General features: G+C 40.1%; 1 protein-coding gene and 1 long non-coding RNA gene across 23 annotated transcripts in view; one reads left to right on the forward strand and one right to left on the reverse strand.

Moving 5' to 3' along the window:
- Nucleotides 1-9893, forward strand: part of MAPK10 (mitogen-activated protein kinase 10) — a 155152-nt gene extending 145259 nt beyond the window's left edge. For 16 of the 20 annotated variants that reach the window (XM_080591710.1, XM_080591712.1, XM_080591714.1 and 13 more), the window contains 3 exons: nucleotides 917-980; nucleotides 1567-1644; nucleotides 2565-9893. In XM_080591710.1, coding sequence (XP_080447836.1) covers nucleotides 917-980; nucleotides 1567-1644; nucleotides 2565-2707 — 285 coding nt within the window. In that variant the 3' untranslated portion in view covers nucleotides 2708-9893. Of the gene's footprint in view, nucleotides 1-916; nucleotides 981-1566; nucleotides 1645-2559 lie in introns of all 20 variants that reach the window. The other 4 variants (XM_080591704.1, XM_080591707.1, XM_080591705.1 and 1 more) reach the window with 1 other exon arrangement.
- LOC308195016 overlaps nucleotides 2597-13471 on the reverse strand; it is a 28598-nt gene continuing 17723 nt past the window's right edge. The window contains exons 6-7 of one of the 3 annotated variants that reach the window (XR_013951140.1): nucleotides 11170-13436; nucleotides 2602-2736 (exon numbers count right to left, since the gene is read on the reverse strand). This is a non-coding gene — a long non-coding RNA (uncharacterized lncRNA). Of the gene's footprint in view, nucleotides 2737-2794; nucleotides 4784-11169; nucleotides 13437-13471 lie in introns of those variants that run through there. The other 2 variants (XR_013951139.1, XR_013951141.1) reach the window with 2 other exon arrangements.

The following is a 13471-nucleotide window of genomic DNA, read 5'->3' on the forward strand; positions in this document are numbered from 1 at the left end:
ATCGAGCTTCCTGTGCCCTGCCAGTCAGTGGGGAGGCTCGCTGTGCTCTTGGGTAGTGTTCAGCTCCCTGACAGCATGAAACAGAGTGTCTCCACAGAGAGTCTTATTGATTTTTAAAGCTTCAGGACTGACTGGGACAGGATTGTTAAGCTAGATGAGAATACAGCGGCATTGTTTTGGGACTCAGCCTTCTTATGTGGCTGTATCTTACCCTGCTGATGTGGTGAAACCTGAGGTACCCCAGCTGAGGCCTGGGGCTTGCTTGAACTTTCCGCATGTGTTTCAGGTTGACCCTCGTTCCTCAGGCGTGAGACTCTGCAGTCCAGGACTTCACCTCATTCCCTTGTCTTTAGCCCCAGCACACAAATGTCACTGTTTGGGAACATCCCTTGTTTGCAGTGGGCTTGGCCATGTTTGCTGGGAAGCTTGAGAATTTGGAACATGGGTCAGAAATTCTGGCAGGGAGATTCTCTTCTTTAAAATTAGATTTACTCTGAGAAGGTACACTGTATAGCAGCAAGTCTGGTATCCAACGTGTGACTTAAAAGTTAATATGTTAATGTTACTACTAATTAATCAGGATTGTTATTTGTCTGGTGCTTTCTCTGCCAGTGCAGACAACATGTGTGTGGAATTTCCGGGCTCAGTGCAAGCAGAATGATGGCATTATTGACCAGGGTCTTACTGCACTGCAACTACGCCTCTTGTTTAAAAGAGGAAGAGGGAGAAGTATCGTGTTTTCTTCTATATAAAGTGTTGATTTCCAGAACTGTTAAATCCTTTAATATTCAGATATGGTTCATGTGTTTTTGCATGAACAGGACGGATTACAAAGAGGGAGAGGAAAATTTATCTTTACTCCTAGTTATTTACAATATAAAGAACAATCTGATAAATCGTTTTATTTCTCTTGCAGCCGCCTCCCCAGATATACGATAAACAGCTGGATGAAAGGGAACATACAATCGAGGAATGGAAAGGTAATCACAATTTAAGATTATATGGAAAGGGGTATTTCTGTGGCAAGTAAGCCATGTCTCACTACCAAGTGCATCTCTAAAGCCAAAAGAATTCCTATCACAGCAAGAAGTGAAACCAGCAAACTGGTGCTTTTGTAATGAAAACACGAGATACAAGGAATGTCCTGAGAACCACCATTATCTGCACAGGTTAACATGAACTCCAGAGTGCAGATTACAATGCTACATTGAAGTTTAAGTTGATCATCTGTCGAAGAGAGTGCTGTGTAGCAGGGTGATAGATCGGAAGTTTTCTTACACTTGATAAGGCTGTATTACTCTGCTGCTTCATTTCTGGGTAGTGGAGCATTAAACAATTCATGTGTTCTAGTTTAACCCGATTTGTCTCAATTCAGCTCCAAAAAGAGGTGGTCACAGAGGAAGGGAATGGAAGAGTGAGGTCTTAGGCAAGTAGAGCTGTCAGACTCATGAAGACAACGTAGGGTAGCCCCAGTGCACCTATAGGAGGGCTGCTGTTTCCTGATTTTGTTGTTCCTGATCACAGGCACTGGTTTCTGTTTGTGACTGTTGCAATTCTGTCTTCCAGAACTCATCTACAAAGAAGTAATGAATTCTGAAGAAAAAACTAAAAATGGAGTAGTAAAAGGACAGCCTTCTCCTTCAGGTACTCGGCCCCATTGAATAACTGTGTGTTCTCAGTACTGACAAAAGGAAAATGGAAGTAACTGAAGCACTTGGCCTACGCCAGCAGTTATGTAGATCAATTTCAGAAGTTGAATGCAATTCAGCACTTTTAATGGGTTGAGCTTGATTACCAGAACTGCAGTGTTAACACTCAAAAATAGCTCTGCTTGGTATTCGAGACATAGTTGCTCTAGTAATAACGCCTAATAATATTTATGGGTGTGATAAATGTTGGATCGTGTTACTGATAATCTCATACAGGTTTATTTTTCATCTTAGAGATTCAGAGTGATTTGTAAGGTTCAAACATGGTATTATTGTCATTTTACAAAGGAAAGGTAAAGTGGGATGCCCAAAAATACTGTCACAGCTGAAATCCTGGGCTTGGTCTCTTAGGCCTTAACTGAGGAAGAACCCAGCTTTGCCTCCCCCACACTCATTTCTGCACTGTCACTAGATGATTTGATGCCGCCCCATTCTACTCAAGTACCTACAAGAACTAGGCTTTTATGAGAGTGTCTGGAGGCTTTGCTGGCTTGACTTGGTTTGTTACTTCTTTTTTGAATCATGTTCATGCCTGTGTGATCCTAGCTGACAACTGATTGCTGGGTGCTTTGTAATTCTAAGAAGCCTAGATAAGAAGTGGAGTGATGATAAGACATCATATGAGCTACACCTCTTCAGAACAGACTCGAGGGAGAGAATTTCTTGGTAAAATCTTGTTGGGTGTTACCTAATGTCTAAAGTTTGCATGGTCCATATTCAGCTTAGTGTTGCTTAAGATGGTCTGTGTACTTACATGCCTGTTGCTACAGGGTAAGTGTTCTCTGCTTTTCCTAAACTGCAAGAAGTTGTGGGGTTTCAGGTTTAATCACATTGGTGTTCGTTTTCGTAGCACAGGTGCAGCAGTGAACAGCAGTGAAAGCCTCCCTCCGTCCTCATCTGTCAATGACATCTCATCCATGTCCACGGATCAAACTCTGGCGTCTGACACAGACAGCAGCCTGGAAGCTTCTGCGGGACCCCTCGGTTGTTGCAGGTGACTAGCCGCCTGCCTGCGAAACCCAGCGTTCTTCAGAGGATGATGTAGTTGAGGAGGAAAAAGTAACAGGAGTTAAGAGATGAAGAGAAATAAAAAAAAAAAAAACAAAAACAAAAACAAACAAACAAAGATTTAAATGAAACAAACAAAAAAATCTTTCCAGCCTGCTTCTCCTACAGAATTATGTAATGCAGCTAAGCTCAAGTGTATATTTAACTTATAGTTGCTCTGCTTTGGTCTTCTTCCAATGATGCTTACTGGGGGGTAAAAAAAAAACAACGGATTATTCTAATTCATGTTTTTTTTGTCTGTCCCCGTAAGATGCAAAATTAATGGCTGCAAAACCAGCAACTTGCAACTGTCCTTCTCACACTGGCATGACAAGGTGTGCAGTAACCACTCTAAAACATCCAAGTGTATATCTGCCTTCACTTTCTGTTCTGTTGTCTTCTGCTCACCGAGGCAGATAGGGATATACAGGTGTTTTTCTCCTTATACAAGTAGCACACACACACACACACACGCCAATAGGTTTCTGGCCGTGTATGCAGCTGTGTGCCTATAGGAGCACACACGCCTGCATACATCCTCAGTATGCACTCCACAACTAAATGGCCCATTTCAGGTGAACTGCATAAATACTTATGTGATACCACCAGTACATAGGCTATTTCCTTGGTCATTGATGAGGTTGCATATCTCGCATGAGAGTTTGTGGAAGTGAAAATAACCACATCAAACTGCGGCTCCCTCAGAGACTTGAAGATGTAGCACCAAAATTTCTGCTGAGACTTGTTATATATATTTTGAGATAATAACCAATTTGTATTGAAAGAAGATGCCACAGAGCTGCACATGAAAATGTGTGTGAATATTAGAAATTGTTCTGATTTTTAGAGCAGATAAGCCAGGCTAAGACCAGGTTAGAAGGAAGCACATGTATCTTTGCAGGTTACAGGGAACAAGAATGAATGGTTTTTATGCATGTTTATGCCCAGAAAGATTCATCTCAGCAAGCAGCTCTTCCTGTCAATATTGAGTGAGTTATCATCTTAGTTTACAAATAGGCTCACTACTGTGAGTTCCAGGTATGTTTGTGTCTTAGGGGGTATGACAAGGTTGGGGAACAGATATACTGGTCAAAAGGACATGCAAAATTTGATTTTATTTCATGTGTATGTTTTTACTGAGTTAAACGAAGGAAATTTGCAACCCTCTCCTTCTCAGTGTGTTTGCGGCTTAGAGGTTGTTCTCCCTTTAATCATTCCCTTACAGGAGCCTCCACTACTAAGAGAACAGGCTGGCCTGGATGCTTTTGGCTGTTTACTTGCTCGTGGCAAATCACCTAACTCCCTGGGAAGTTTTACCAGCTGTGTTATATGGACAAGATCCACACAGTGAGTGGGTCTAGTATTCCTGTTCTCTAATAACAAAGAGTTGTAAGAATAAACAAGAATACAGATGAGTCCAGTTCTGACAAGCACCAAAGAACTTGGGTTGTGCCAGAGAATACGTAGGCTTCCCAGTGGTAAGTGACAGCAAGTGTTTGTATCGGAGAATGGCAAAACTACACATACCATTTTGGAACTGAATATTTTTCCAGTTAAAACAGCAACTGGCTTTTTCCACTGCAAGAGCATAATCACCTGAGCTGGAAATTAACTAAGATGTGTGTCATCTCTCCTCTTACCAGTGTGTGCCATGTAAAACAAAATGACATAATGACACTGGAATGCTTTTCCAAAAGTCAAAAAGATTTTTTTTAGAATATATTATTGGATACTTTAAAATCACTCATTATTACATATTCAAAATTCTCCAAAAATATAAGCGTTCTTTTAGGTGGCTTACAAACGTACTGTTCTGCAGTACAAAAAAAAATTTGAGTAGCAAGTCAGTTTTTCTTCAAAGGGAAGAAAAGAAAAAAGAAAGCTTCTCTCCAGGGTGGGGACGAGGGAAGATGAGAGAAATTAATAAAAAGTAGCTTCAGGTCCGGTGGTGGAGCTGAGCTGCCTCCAAATTGCTGTAGGAAACAGTGTAATTTTTTTTCTCCAAGGATATTTTTGGTAGATTTTTTCTGGAAAAAATTGAAAATGAAATTAGGTCCGTGATTTTCTAAAAACTCAGAGCAGTAATAGTGAAAGCAATAATTTACTACTGCTAAAATATTTAGCAATATTCTCTCTTAAGCCATGAAGCATCAAGTTGTTGTTCAGTGAGGTAACGCTCACTTGAAAGCCAGTGATCATAGAAGTATTCAAAGGTAAACAGCAATGCTTTGTTAGGTATGAAGGCAATAACTCCAAGGGTGACTTCTTAGCAATAATGGAATGTATCGCCTCCAGATTTAAATGATTATAGGTATATATTAGTAACGTTCAGATATCTAGCATCTGTTTTAAGTTCCTTATTTTTCACCATTTTAGTGTTATTTAACCAAGAAGGAAAAAAAAAAAAAAAAGGAAAAAACAAACCACTCTCAAAGCTAAGTGGAACTGCAAAAATACAGCAGATGTAGAATGTAGGAATTAGGAATAATCACAGCTCATCGCCAGTGATGATATGGAGATGTGGCACAGGCAGTAGCAGAAAACCCATTTGTAGTAGATGGATGCTTGCAGATCGTCTGTGTTTTATCTGACAAAGCCAAAAAACCCTACACTTAGTCCAGTGGTATAATTTAGTCTTGTTTGATTTTGTGAGTGCTGGGGAGAGAACCGGTTACCGCAGAAAATGTCCTGCAGATGGGCGGTAAATAAACCCCCAACACAGAACATATATAGTTTTATTCCCAGAAGCCCAGATTCTGCTAAGCACCAGTGCTGTACACACATTTTGTGGAGATTGTAGGGATGCATATCTAATTTTCTAAGTAACGTGCTTTTTTTGTCCTTTGTTCAGCAGTGATTGACATAAGCATGTGTTTAAGTGCCTTGTCGAAATGGGGCCTATAACAATTAGTGCATCTCGTCCTATCCTTGAATTAGTCAGTCTCCTCGGTGAGCAGCTCTGGCTGTGGGAGGAGACTTGGGGCTGTCCACACTGGACAGCAGAAAAAAGCCATTGACAAAAAAAAAAAAAAAGCAATAGTTCCCTTCAGTCCTGGTCCTTGTATGGTCCTGTCCAAACCGAAGCGGCAACCATCAGGTAGGAACAGTATCCTTTGTTCTTCTTTGCCCGGGAGGTTGGTGCAGTCAGCTGGTATCTTACAGGAACGCAGTACCCTTGAATAACAGATGGCAGTGATGACAATCCGTAGCTACCCTAAGGTGCACAGGTATTTTTCTTTCAGATGCTGGAAGTTTGAGACCCTTCTCTTTATGTCTTGCTGCTCATTATTCCAATGTTCCGTGCAGTGTGATCATGATAAATGCATTTTTTTTTTCTTGCCAGTGATCTTTCAAGTCTACCTCCTAGATTATCAAGTTACCACATAGTACTTGAGTAGTAATTTAACCTCAGTCTCAGGTTTGTAGCTGTAAGTAAAATTGCCACTGTTACAGGAATGTAGGAAGGGGGTGAAACACAGAGATTTAATGACAGATTTTTCAAAGTATTTAGGCACTGAAGCAGCAATCTGCCTATTGGCAGAAGGGCGTAGGCATGTATCGTTCGTCAGCACAAATGTCAGCTGGACACTTTGGTATTCCTGAAAATATGCCACAAAGCTTAGCTGTCTCTTAAGTGTCTGAATAGCCTAAGAAGTTCTGTCCCGGGTGCCTCACTTCAGCCATGCAGATAACCATCAGCAGGGCAAGGAAAACAACAGAGGCATTGTAATTATCCATGGCTAATCAGAGCACTAGCAGCAAAAAATAGTGTTGAGAAGGTAGAGAAGTCACTGATAAACATTCCAGCTTTATTTCCAGGTGGACTACTTCTGGATAGCATGAGAAATTTGGAGAAAAAAAAATACAAAAGGTCAGAATTGCTCCTAAGAGGTCTCTTTCCCTTTTCTTTTTCACTTGTGAGTTGAAATGAGGAAAAAGTATTGAGTTGCTTCAAATTGATGGCAGGTTATATATGTTTTCAATCCAAAATTTTTTCTAATTTTTGAAATCACTCTTCAGATGCTGACTCAGTAGTCAGAATAGTATCTTGTGAGTTTTGAATATATTCTGCTAGAATGTAACATATCTTCAGAGATTCCAGATATCTATTTGAGGTGGTCACAAAGTAATTTATGCAAATCATGCTGTGGTTGGGAATCCTCCCATACTATCTCCATTTCCATAGCATAGAAACACACAGGAATCTTCAAGTCTGTGTTATATAAAAAAGAGCTTAAAATGGAGTGCAAGTATGGTAACTTGTCAAAAGGAAAAGAAGCCACAGAAAGCCTGATGAGGTTCTTCCCTAGTGCACTGGTGTTTTTCTTCTGGAAATCATCAGTTCCCGCATGATGCTGGCCTCAAGAGATGACCCAAGACAGATGATAATGTCACTGTACCGCTCTCCTAAGTTTATAACTAGGAGTATTCATCTGTAAGGTTTTACCTTCACATATATTGCTTTACCTTTGGGATAATGATTCTGAAGAAATTAGACTTGTTGGCGTGCCTTTAGGATTTTTTTGAAAATACTGCTACTAAATTGATTTGGATTGGTACTCACTGATAAACATTACAGTACAGAGATTTCTTTTCCCCCAGTGTCCTGTCTCATGAAAATATGCTAACAGTTAAGATGAAAACTGCCTGAGAGAGTCAGTTTGAGCAAATTTCCCACCTCAAAAAAAAAAAAAAGGAAATATTTTATGTTTTGAATATCCTGAAATCATTGTAAAATATACTAGAAATATTTTAATTCAAAATAACTTTTAAAAGCCACAGTTACTTATATTATAAATATTGCAGTATTTAAAATGATGGAATAATTCTACTTTCAGGTCTTTCTATATACTAATGTTTTAAATTTTCATGTGAATTCAAACATGCCTAACAATGACAATAATACGTTTTCCAACAAACTCTGCGTGCTTCCAGGGACAGTAATGGGCAAGGCAACCTGCAGGGGAGAATTAGACTTTCCTTTTAATGGTCTGGCAAAAAAATAAGTCTGAGTTAGTGATTTACTTTACATTTATGGTGTGTGTGTGTATGCGCAAGAAAGAGAGGGAGTGCAAATGGATGTGATTTTTAGAACTTCACCATTGTATTCATATTTGATCCAAATTCTCATTGTGGATAAAGAGTGTAATTGTAACTAACATAATCACACATCTTCAAGCATCTGATGGCTGTGCTTATTTGAACTTCCACCACTTTACAAAGGACACGGTTACCTATCTGCAAGCTCAAGGTGATTTTTTTCACATGTGCACACCAAAAGAACATAATTGTGCGTAAGGTTTTAATATTCCACACATAAATAATGTCTTAATTAGAAAGATGGGGGGCACAGGGGAATGGCAAATGTGTCATCTTCACTGATGAGCTGTAAAATAGACCTGTCCAGTGGAATTTAGTGCAGTCTACTTAACGTATTAGGAACTTGCCAGTGCAGCCTGATTTTTTTCCTTTTTTTTTTTTTTTTTTTTTTTAAATTAACTATCAATTGTGAGAGGTGAACTGTTTAACTTCATTTCTGTTCAGGCTCATTGACCCATGGCAAGTTTGAGTTTTAAGAAGGGTTTGATTCGACAAAAGAATGTTGAAAAACTCCAGCTGAGGCTTATGGTGCCTTTCTATCTGAGAGTAAAAAGCTGAAAAGCACATATTGAAGGAAGACAGTCAGTTTGGGAAATAAATGTATCCCTACCATGTTTATCATTTCAGACAGGTAACCCTGTCTCTTTTGTTAATTTTCACTGAACAGGGCCATTCTTGTCTTCTGGAAAGCAAGATATTTATAATGTAAATAGTTGTATTGACTTTTTTTCTGTAACTAATATGTAATAATCCAACACACTACTACTGTTAGACCTTTTTGCAGTAAGGCCACTGTATGCCTAAATATGGTCGACCTCTGACCTTTTCCTAAGTCAGTCACATGCTGAAAAGGAGGGTGCTGGAGGTTTCAATGTACATAGAGAATCATGTATATTTAGTAAATGGAGTAAGTGGGACTTATGGCCAGTATATATTAAAGCCACAACAGTAACAAAGCTCCAGATCTTAACTAGCAAAAACAACTGTTCACCTTGCCATGTCCATCCTGTAATAAGATCTAAGTTGCACCTGCCTGTAGTTCTGCATGATCAGACTTCAAAGTATAACTAACAAGATCTGTAATGTATCAGTGTTGATAAACATAGTTTAAAAAAAAGAAAAAAAAGAAAAACTCAACCAACAACAGAAAATCGACAACGGCAACAGTTTCCTATCAAGACTGGAAGATGAGACATGTCCAATTTGTTGCACGGTTATAGCTGAAAGCTGGAATCAATGCCAGCGTAAGTGGACCACAGTAGTGACATCTGTTAAGGAACCGACCTTACTTCCATATTGTTTTGTTCTTATCCTGTTATTCTCTGACTCTCTGTTGTTCCCTGTGTGGATACAGGGAAGAACTTCACCTCAATCATCAGTGTTTTATGGGTCAATGTTGCATCAATGATTTCTGATTTCTGTTCATTTGTCAATTACTGAACTAGGATGGGAACTTCATTCTCTCCACTTGTCAAAAGGAATCCTGTCAGAGCTTCCTCATGAAGTTACTTCTCACTGCTGTCCTGACTCCTGTCGGTTGGATGACTTTGCCATGTTCCCAATAAACAGCACAATGCAGTAAACCACATTGATCGGGGGCTTCATTAAATGTGTTGTGCATCTGTACTCTCGCTGGGGCTCAAAGTCATGCAGGGACAGGACTCAATTCAAATATGGTATGTACTCTATGCATGACGCCTATATTACACCTTTATGACCTTATAGTGGGGGGAAAAAAAACTGCTGATCTTTACAGATGTGGATTCGGACCATCTTTTTGGGGGGAGGAAGGTTGTAGCGAATCTTGGTCCTTATCCTATGTGCCACTTGCTGCTATTCGGAGCAGCTAAGTGGAGGCTAAAGTGGAGCAAAGGCTGCCAAAGGGGGCCGCACACGGAGGTGAATTTCACGCTGTTTGAATGTGATCTTGCCAAAAAGCCTGTATGTCTAGCAGGGGAGACTGTGACTGTTCTAGAAGGAGTGTTGTGTTGTTTACTTAAAAACAAGCTTTGCTAATTAAAATAGTGTATTCTGGAGTCCTATTTGAATGGCATAAGGGGTTATCAATGAAAAAGAGGCCAAGTACATTCATGCAGTCCTCCTGGCTTCTTGTTCCTTTTCCTGCAGTGCTCACTAGGGGACTCAGATCAAGCTGTAAACATGTGAAAGTTGCCAGGATTACAAAATCCAGTTAGTGCTCCATGTGATGTGCTCCATAGGCTTTACCCTGGCAGTCACCGCTCATTTTAAGAAGCATTTACAGCACTAAAGGCATGTAAACGGACCTTAGTGTCTGTGAGACTCGGACTGTTTTCAAGTAGCTTATGAGTTTATTCCTCTGGTTGACTGACTAAATATGTAGAAAAAAATGACAAGATGACTGGACAGAACGAAGGAAAACAGCCAAGGAAAAGCTCTTTATTCCTTCTCCCATGTCCTTCCCCATTTAAAAAAAAAAAAAAAAAAAAAAGTAAACCAAAATCAAACTAACAGCAACAAAATAGGAAAAACAACATACCAACCGTAGTTGTTATTTGTGGCCTGTCTTGGCCTGATTTTTCATGAAGTTAAAGGTACTGCACTCTGCTTCAAGTGAAAAGGAACAAAAAGGTGAGAGGTGCTGCCTTTTGGAAAACACTGCTGTTTTTCTCCCTTCTTGCACAAGCTATCTGTGCCCTGTTTTATCCCCAAGTAAGTCAAACCATAATACACAATGGACATTTTTATGTTTGGATTTATCATGAGATTAAAAAACAAAACAAAAACACAGCCTTCTGTCAAAACAAAGCGGTCTGGGGAGGGCTATATAAAAGAGTACCTTGTAAGCACTATAAAGGGAGAAATTCTTAAGGCTAGTAGTTAAATAGCCTTTCAAACATACTGTGCAGAGCTGGTATTTTTGCTCTGACTTGCTAAAACAGAAGACTTTTCAAGGTTTATTTTTCCCCCAGTTTGTGTATGCAGAGAGTGGCTAAACTAAAATGTAATACAAACCTCTGGCTTCCAGTAACAAGGAGATTTGGGCTTTGTGATTCTTACTGCAAAATGGGGAAGATAGGGAACAGCTTTTTGGTTTCACTGGGTGCCATTTGAAACAACTCAAGATTCCTCTTTTTTGAGAGGTTTGCCCTTTTTGGGATTCAGAATTTTTATGATCATATTTCAGTTATATACACCTCATTGAATCCCTATCTGAAGCTGTGACTGTGATTTATTTTTACATAAACCCAGAGTCCTAAATTCCAGAAAATCTGAAGTTAAATTTGAACAGGACAGGCCTCTTAGAGTACTCCTTGGTATAAAACAGAAGTACCTTTTTAGCAACACTCCAGCCTTGGAATTTTTCTCCTGCAGTCAGTTGCGGTGACAGCCTAATCATCACTTGCTTGGTAAGAGGTAGTGTGTGTTACACGCTGGCGAGCTGCAGCAAATCCATGGAATCGTCTGTGCTGAAGCAGAGTTGAAGGATGGCGATTGGACAGCTCCTGCAAACCTTTCTCTCCCTCCGCTTGAGGCAGATGAGTGGGATGAAGGTCAGTGAACAACCTTTGTGCTCAAACTGATGAACCACTGTGGCGTTGGGCAGCCCATTTAAACACACTGGGCCCAGTTATTCCTTTGCAGAATGTATGGCTGCTGTGAGCTGCATGTTAGTCATTTTCTAATTCGGTGATAGAGTTGAAGATTTTTTCTTCTGTGTGAAGCCCTTTGCTGGGGGCTGCTCAGTGTCGGCTACATTTCTGTCTGTGCCCTGATGCTTACAGAGCAACACTTTCATCGGCTCCCTTCACTGCCCTGTGGCCCAGACTCTCCTCAAGTCCATACTGATAAACACCGAGATGATCTCACTTTTCAACGTGCTATCCCAAGCCCCTGTTAACCGCACAGCGTGGAGCCTGAATTGCAAATCTGCTGTGCCTCCGAGAAAACATGATTATGGGTACAGTGTAGGGAGTCAGGGAGGAAGTTTAGATGCTTAAATTAATACTCATTTGCTGATGTATCCGTCTTAGTTTAAAATGGACTGCAGGGTAAGAATAACTGTTGGTTCTTCTTGATGCTTCTCTGTGAAGTTCTGTCGACATTCCAGGCGCACTTAGATGTGGAATAGTAATTAGGGTGCTGGAGAAAACAGCTGGCTCTCTGAGTATGGCTATTTAATGGACAGACTGCTGTTTTTGTTAACTAACTCTCATCACGGGGAGTGTAATCTTCCAGATTTTAGCCTTTCTAGTGTCATTAGCCTGGAACTAACAATGGGACATTTAACGTTTTTCTTGGCTAAATATGAAACATGAATTATTCCCACCTCTACCTCATATGTAACACTGGAGAAGAAGGGGAATTATCTTGGATTCCTACAAACTCGTAAGACAGAATTTGCGAAGGAGTAGCTGCCACAATAAAACAGCCCTTCAATTTTTGAAAATGCTTAATGATTTAATGTGTGAAAGAGGTGGAAAGTTATACAATCTCCCATTCCTGCATTTAACCCAAGCTAGGTAAAGACCTGTCTGCTGTTACAGGATTAAGCTACGATAGTGATTAAGAAATGGACTGCAGATAACTATGAAAACTTTTTTAAGCCTTGATCTGTCGTCAAGTGTTCATAAAGAGTAACACATTTATTTTTTGTTTTGGAAGATAAATTTATGCCCATTCTTTGCTGGATTTGTCCTCAGCATTGTCTAGGTGATGCTCCTGCTCTTGGAGTAGCCTTACCTTTTCAGTTCCATCCCATCATCTTGGATGGGAAAAGATTTGTTTTTGAGTATTTTCAGCAGTTCACTTGATCACAGCTAGAATAAGGATTCACTTTTTGATTCTGTTCCTTTTTATATGAATAATGATCCAAAGTAGTCAAATAACAAAAGTTGTGGTTTGGAGGTAGCTCACCAAAGGGTTATGTTAAATGTCCCCACCCCACATTTGTTCTCCAGAGAAGTCTGCCTTGCAGAGAAAATTTGTGGATGTAGGTGTTCCAGAAGGAATGAAGATTCTTTATGTCAGCCTCAGTCCAGAATTAACAGGATTTGAACACAGACAAATTTGGAATGTGCACAAAAGCTCTTTTCAGTAAAATTGGAGGTACTGCAGGGCCCAACAAGTAACTGAGGGGGCTGAAGGATGACACTCTGGTTTTAAAATCAATGAACAGTAGGAGAAACAGTCCAGTAATGAAACCTCATGGCAGGATTCCAAAGCATTTCAGTGTTTCAAGCAGCCAGAACACTGTCCAAAAGCTCCTTCAAAAGGTTAATAACATGTAGCAGATGGGAATGCATGCTACAAAGCCGCTGTGGAGCATGAGTCGTCTAAGATTTTTAATGTGTGTGTTTCTGAATTGTCAGTACATAGTAGTTGTAGGATTGTTATGATTCCCTACATAAAGAAAGATTCTCCTTTTTGGCAACACGCAGACATCCCATAGGTTTTTTTCACCATAAAGGAGAAACACCGCAACACAACACCATGCTGCTGACTGCTGGTGGGTGAGTGGGAGAACGTTGGCCAGGTTTCAGGGGAATTGTACTCATCGGTTTTGATTTTCTGACGTCCTTTTGTCACGAGCTCAAGACACTGTTAGTGGAAAGGGCAATAAAATTACAGTATGT

The sequence above is a fragment of the Anser brachyrhynchus genome, assembly GCF_964034855.1.
Source record: "Anser brachyrhynchus genome assembly, chromosome: 4".
Taxonomy (NCBI): domain Eukaryota; kingdom Metazoa; phylum Chordata; class Aves; order Anseriformes; family Anatidae; genus Anser; species Anser brachyrhynchus.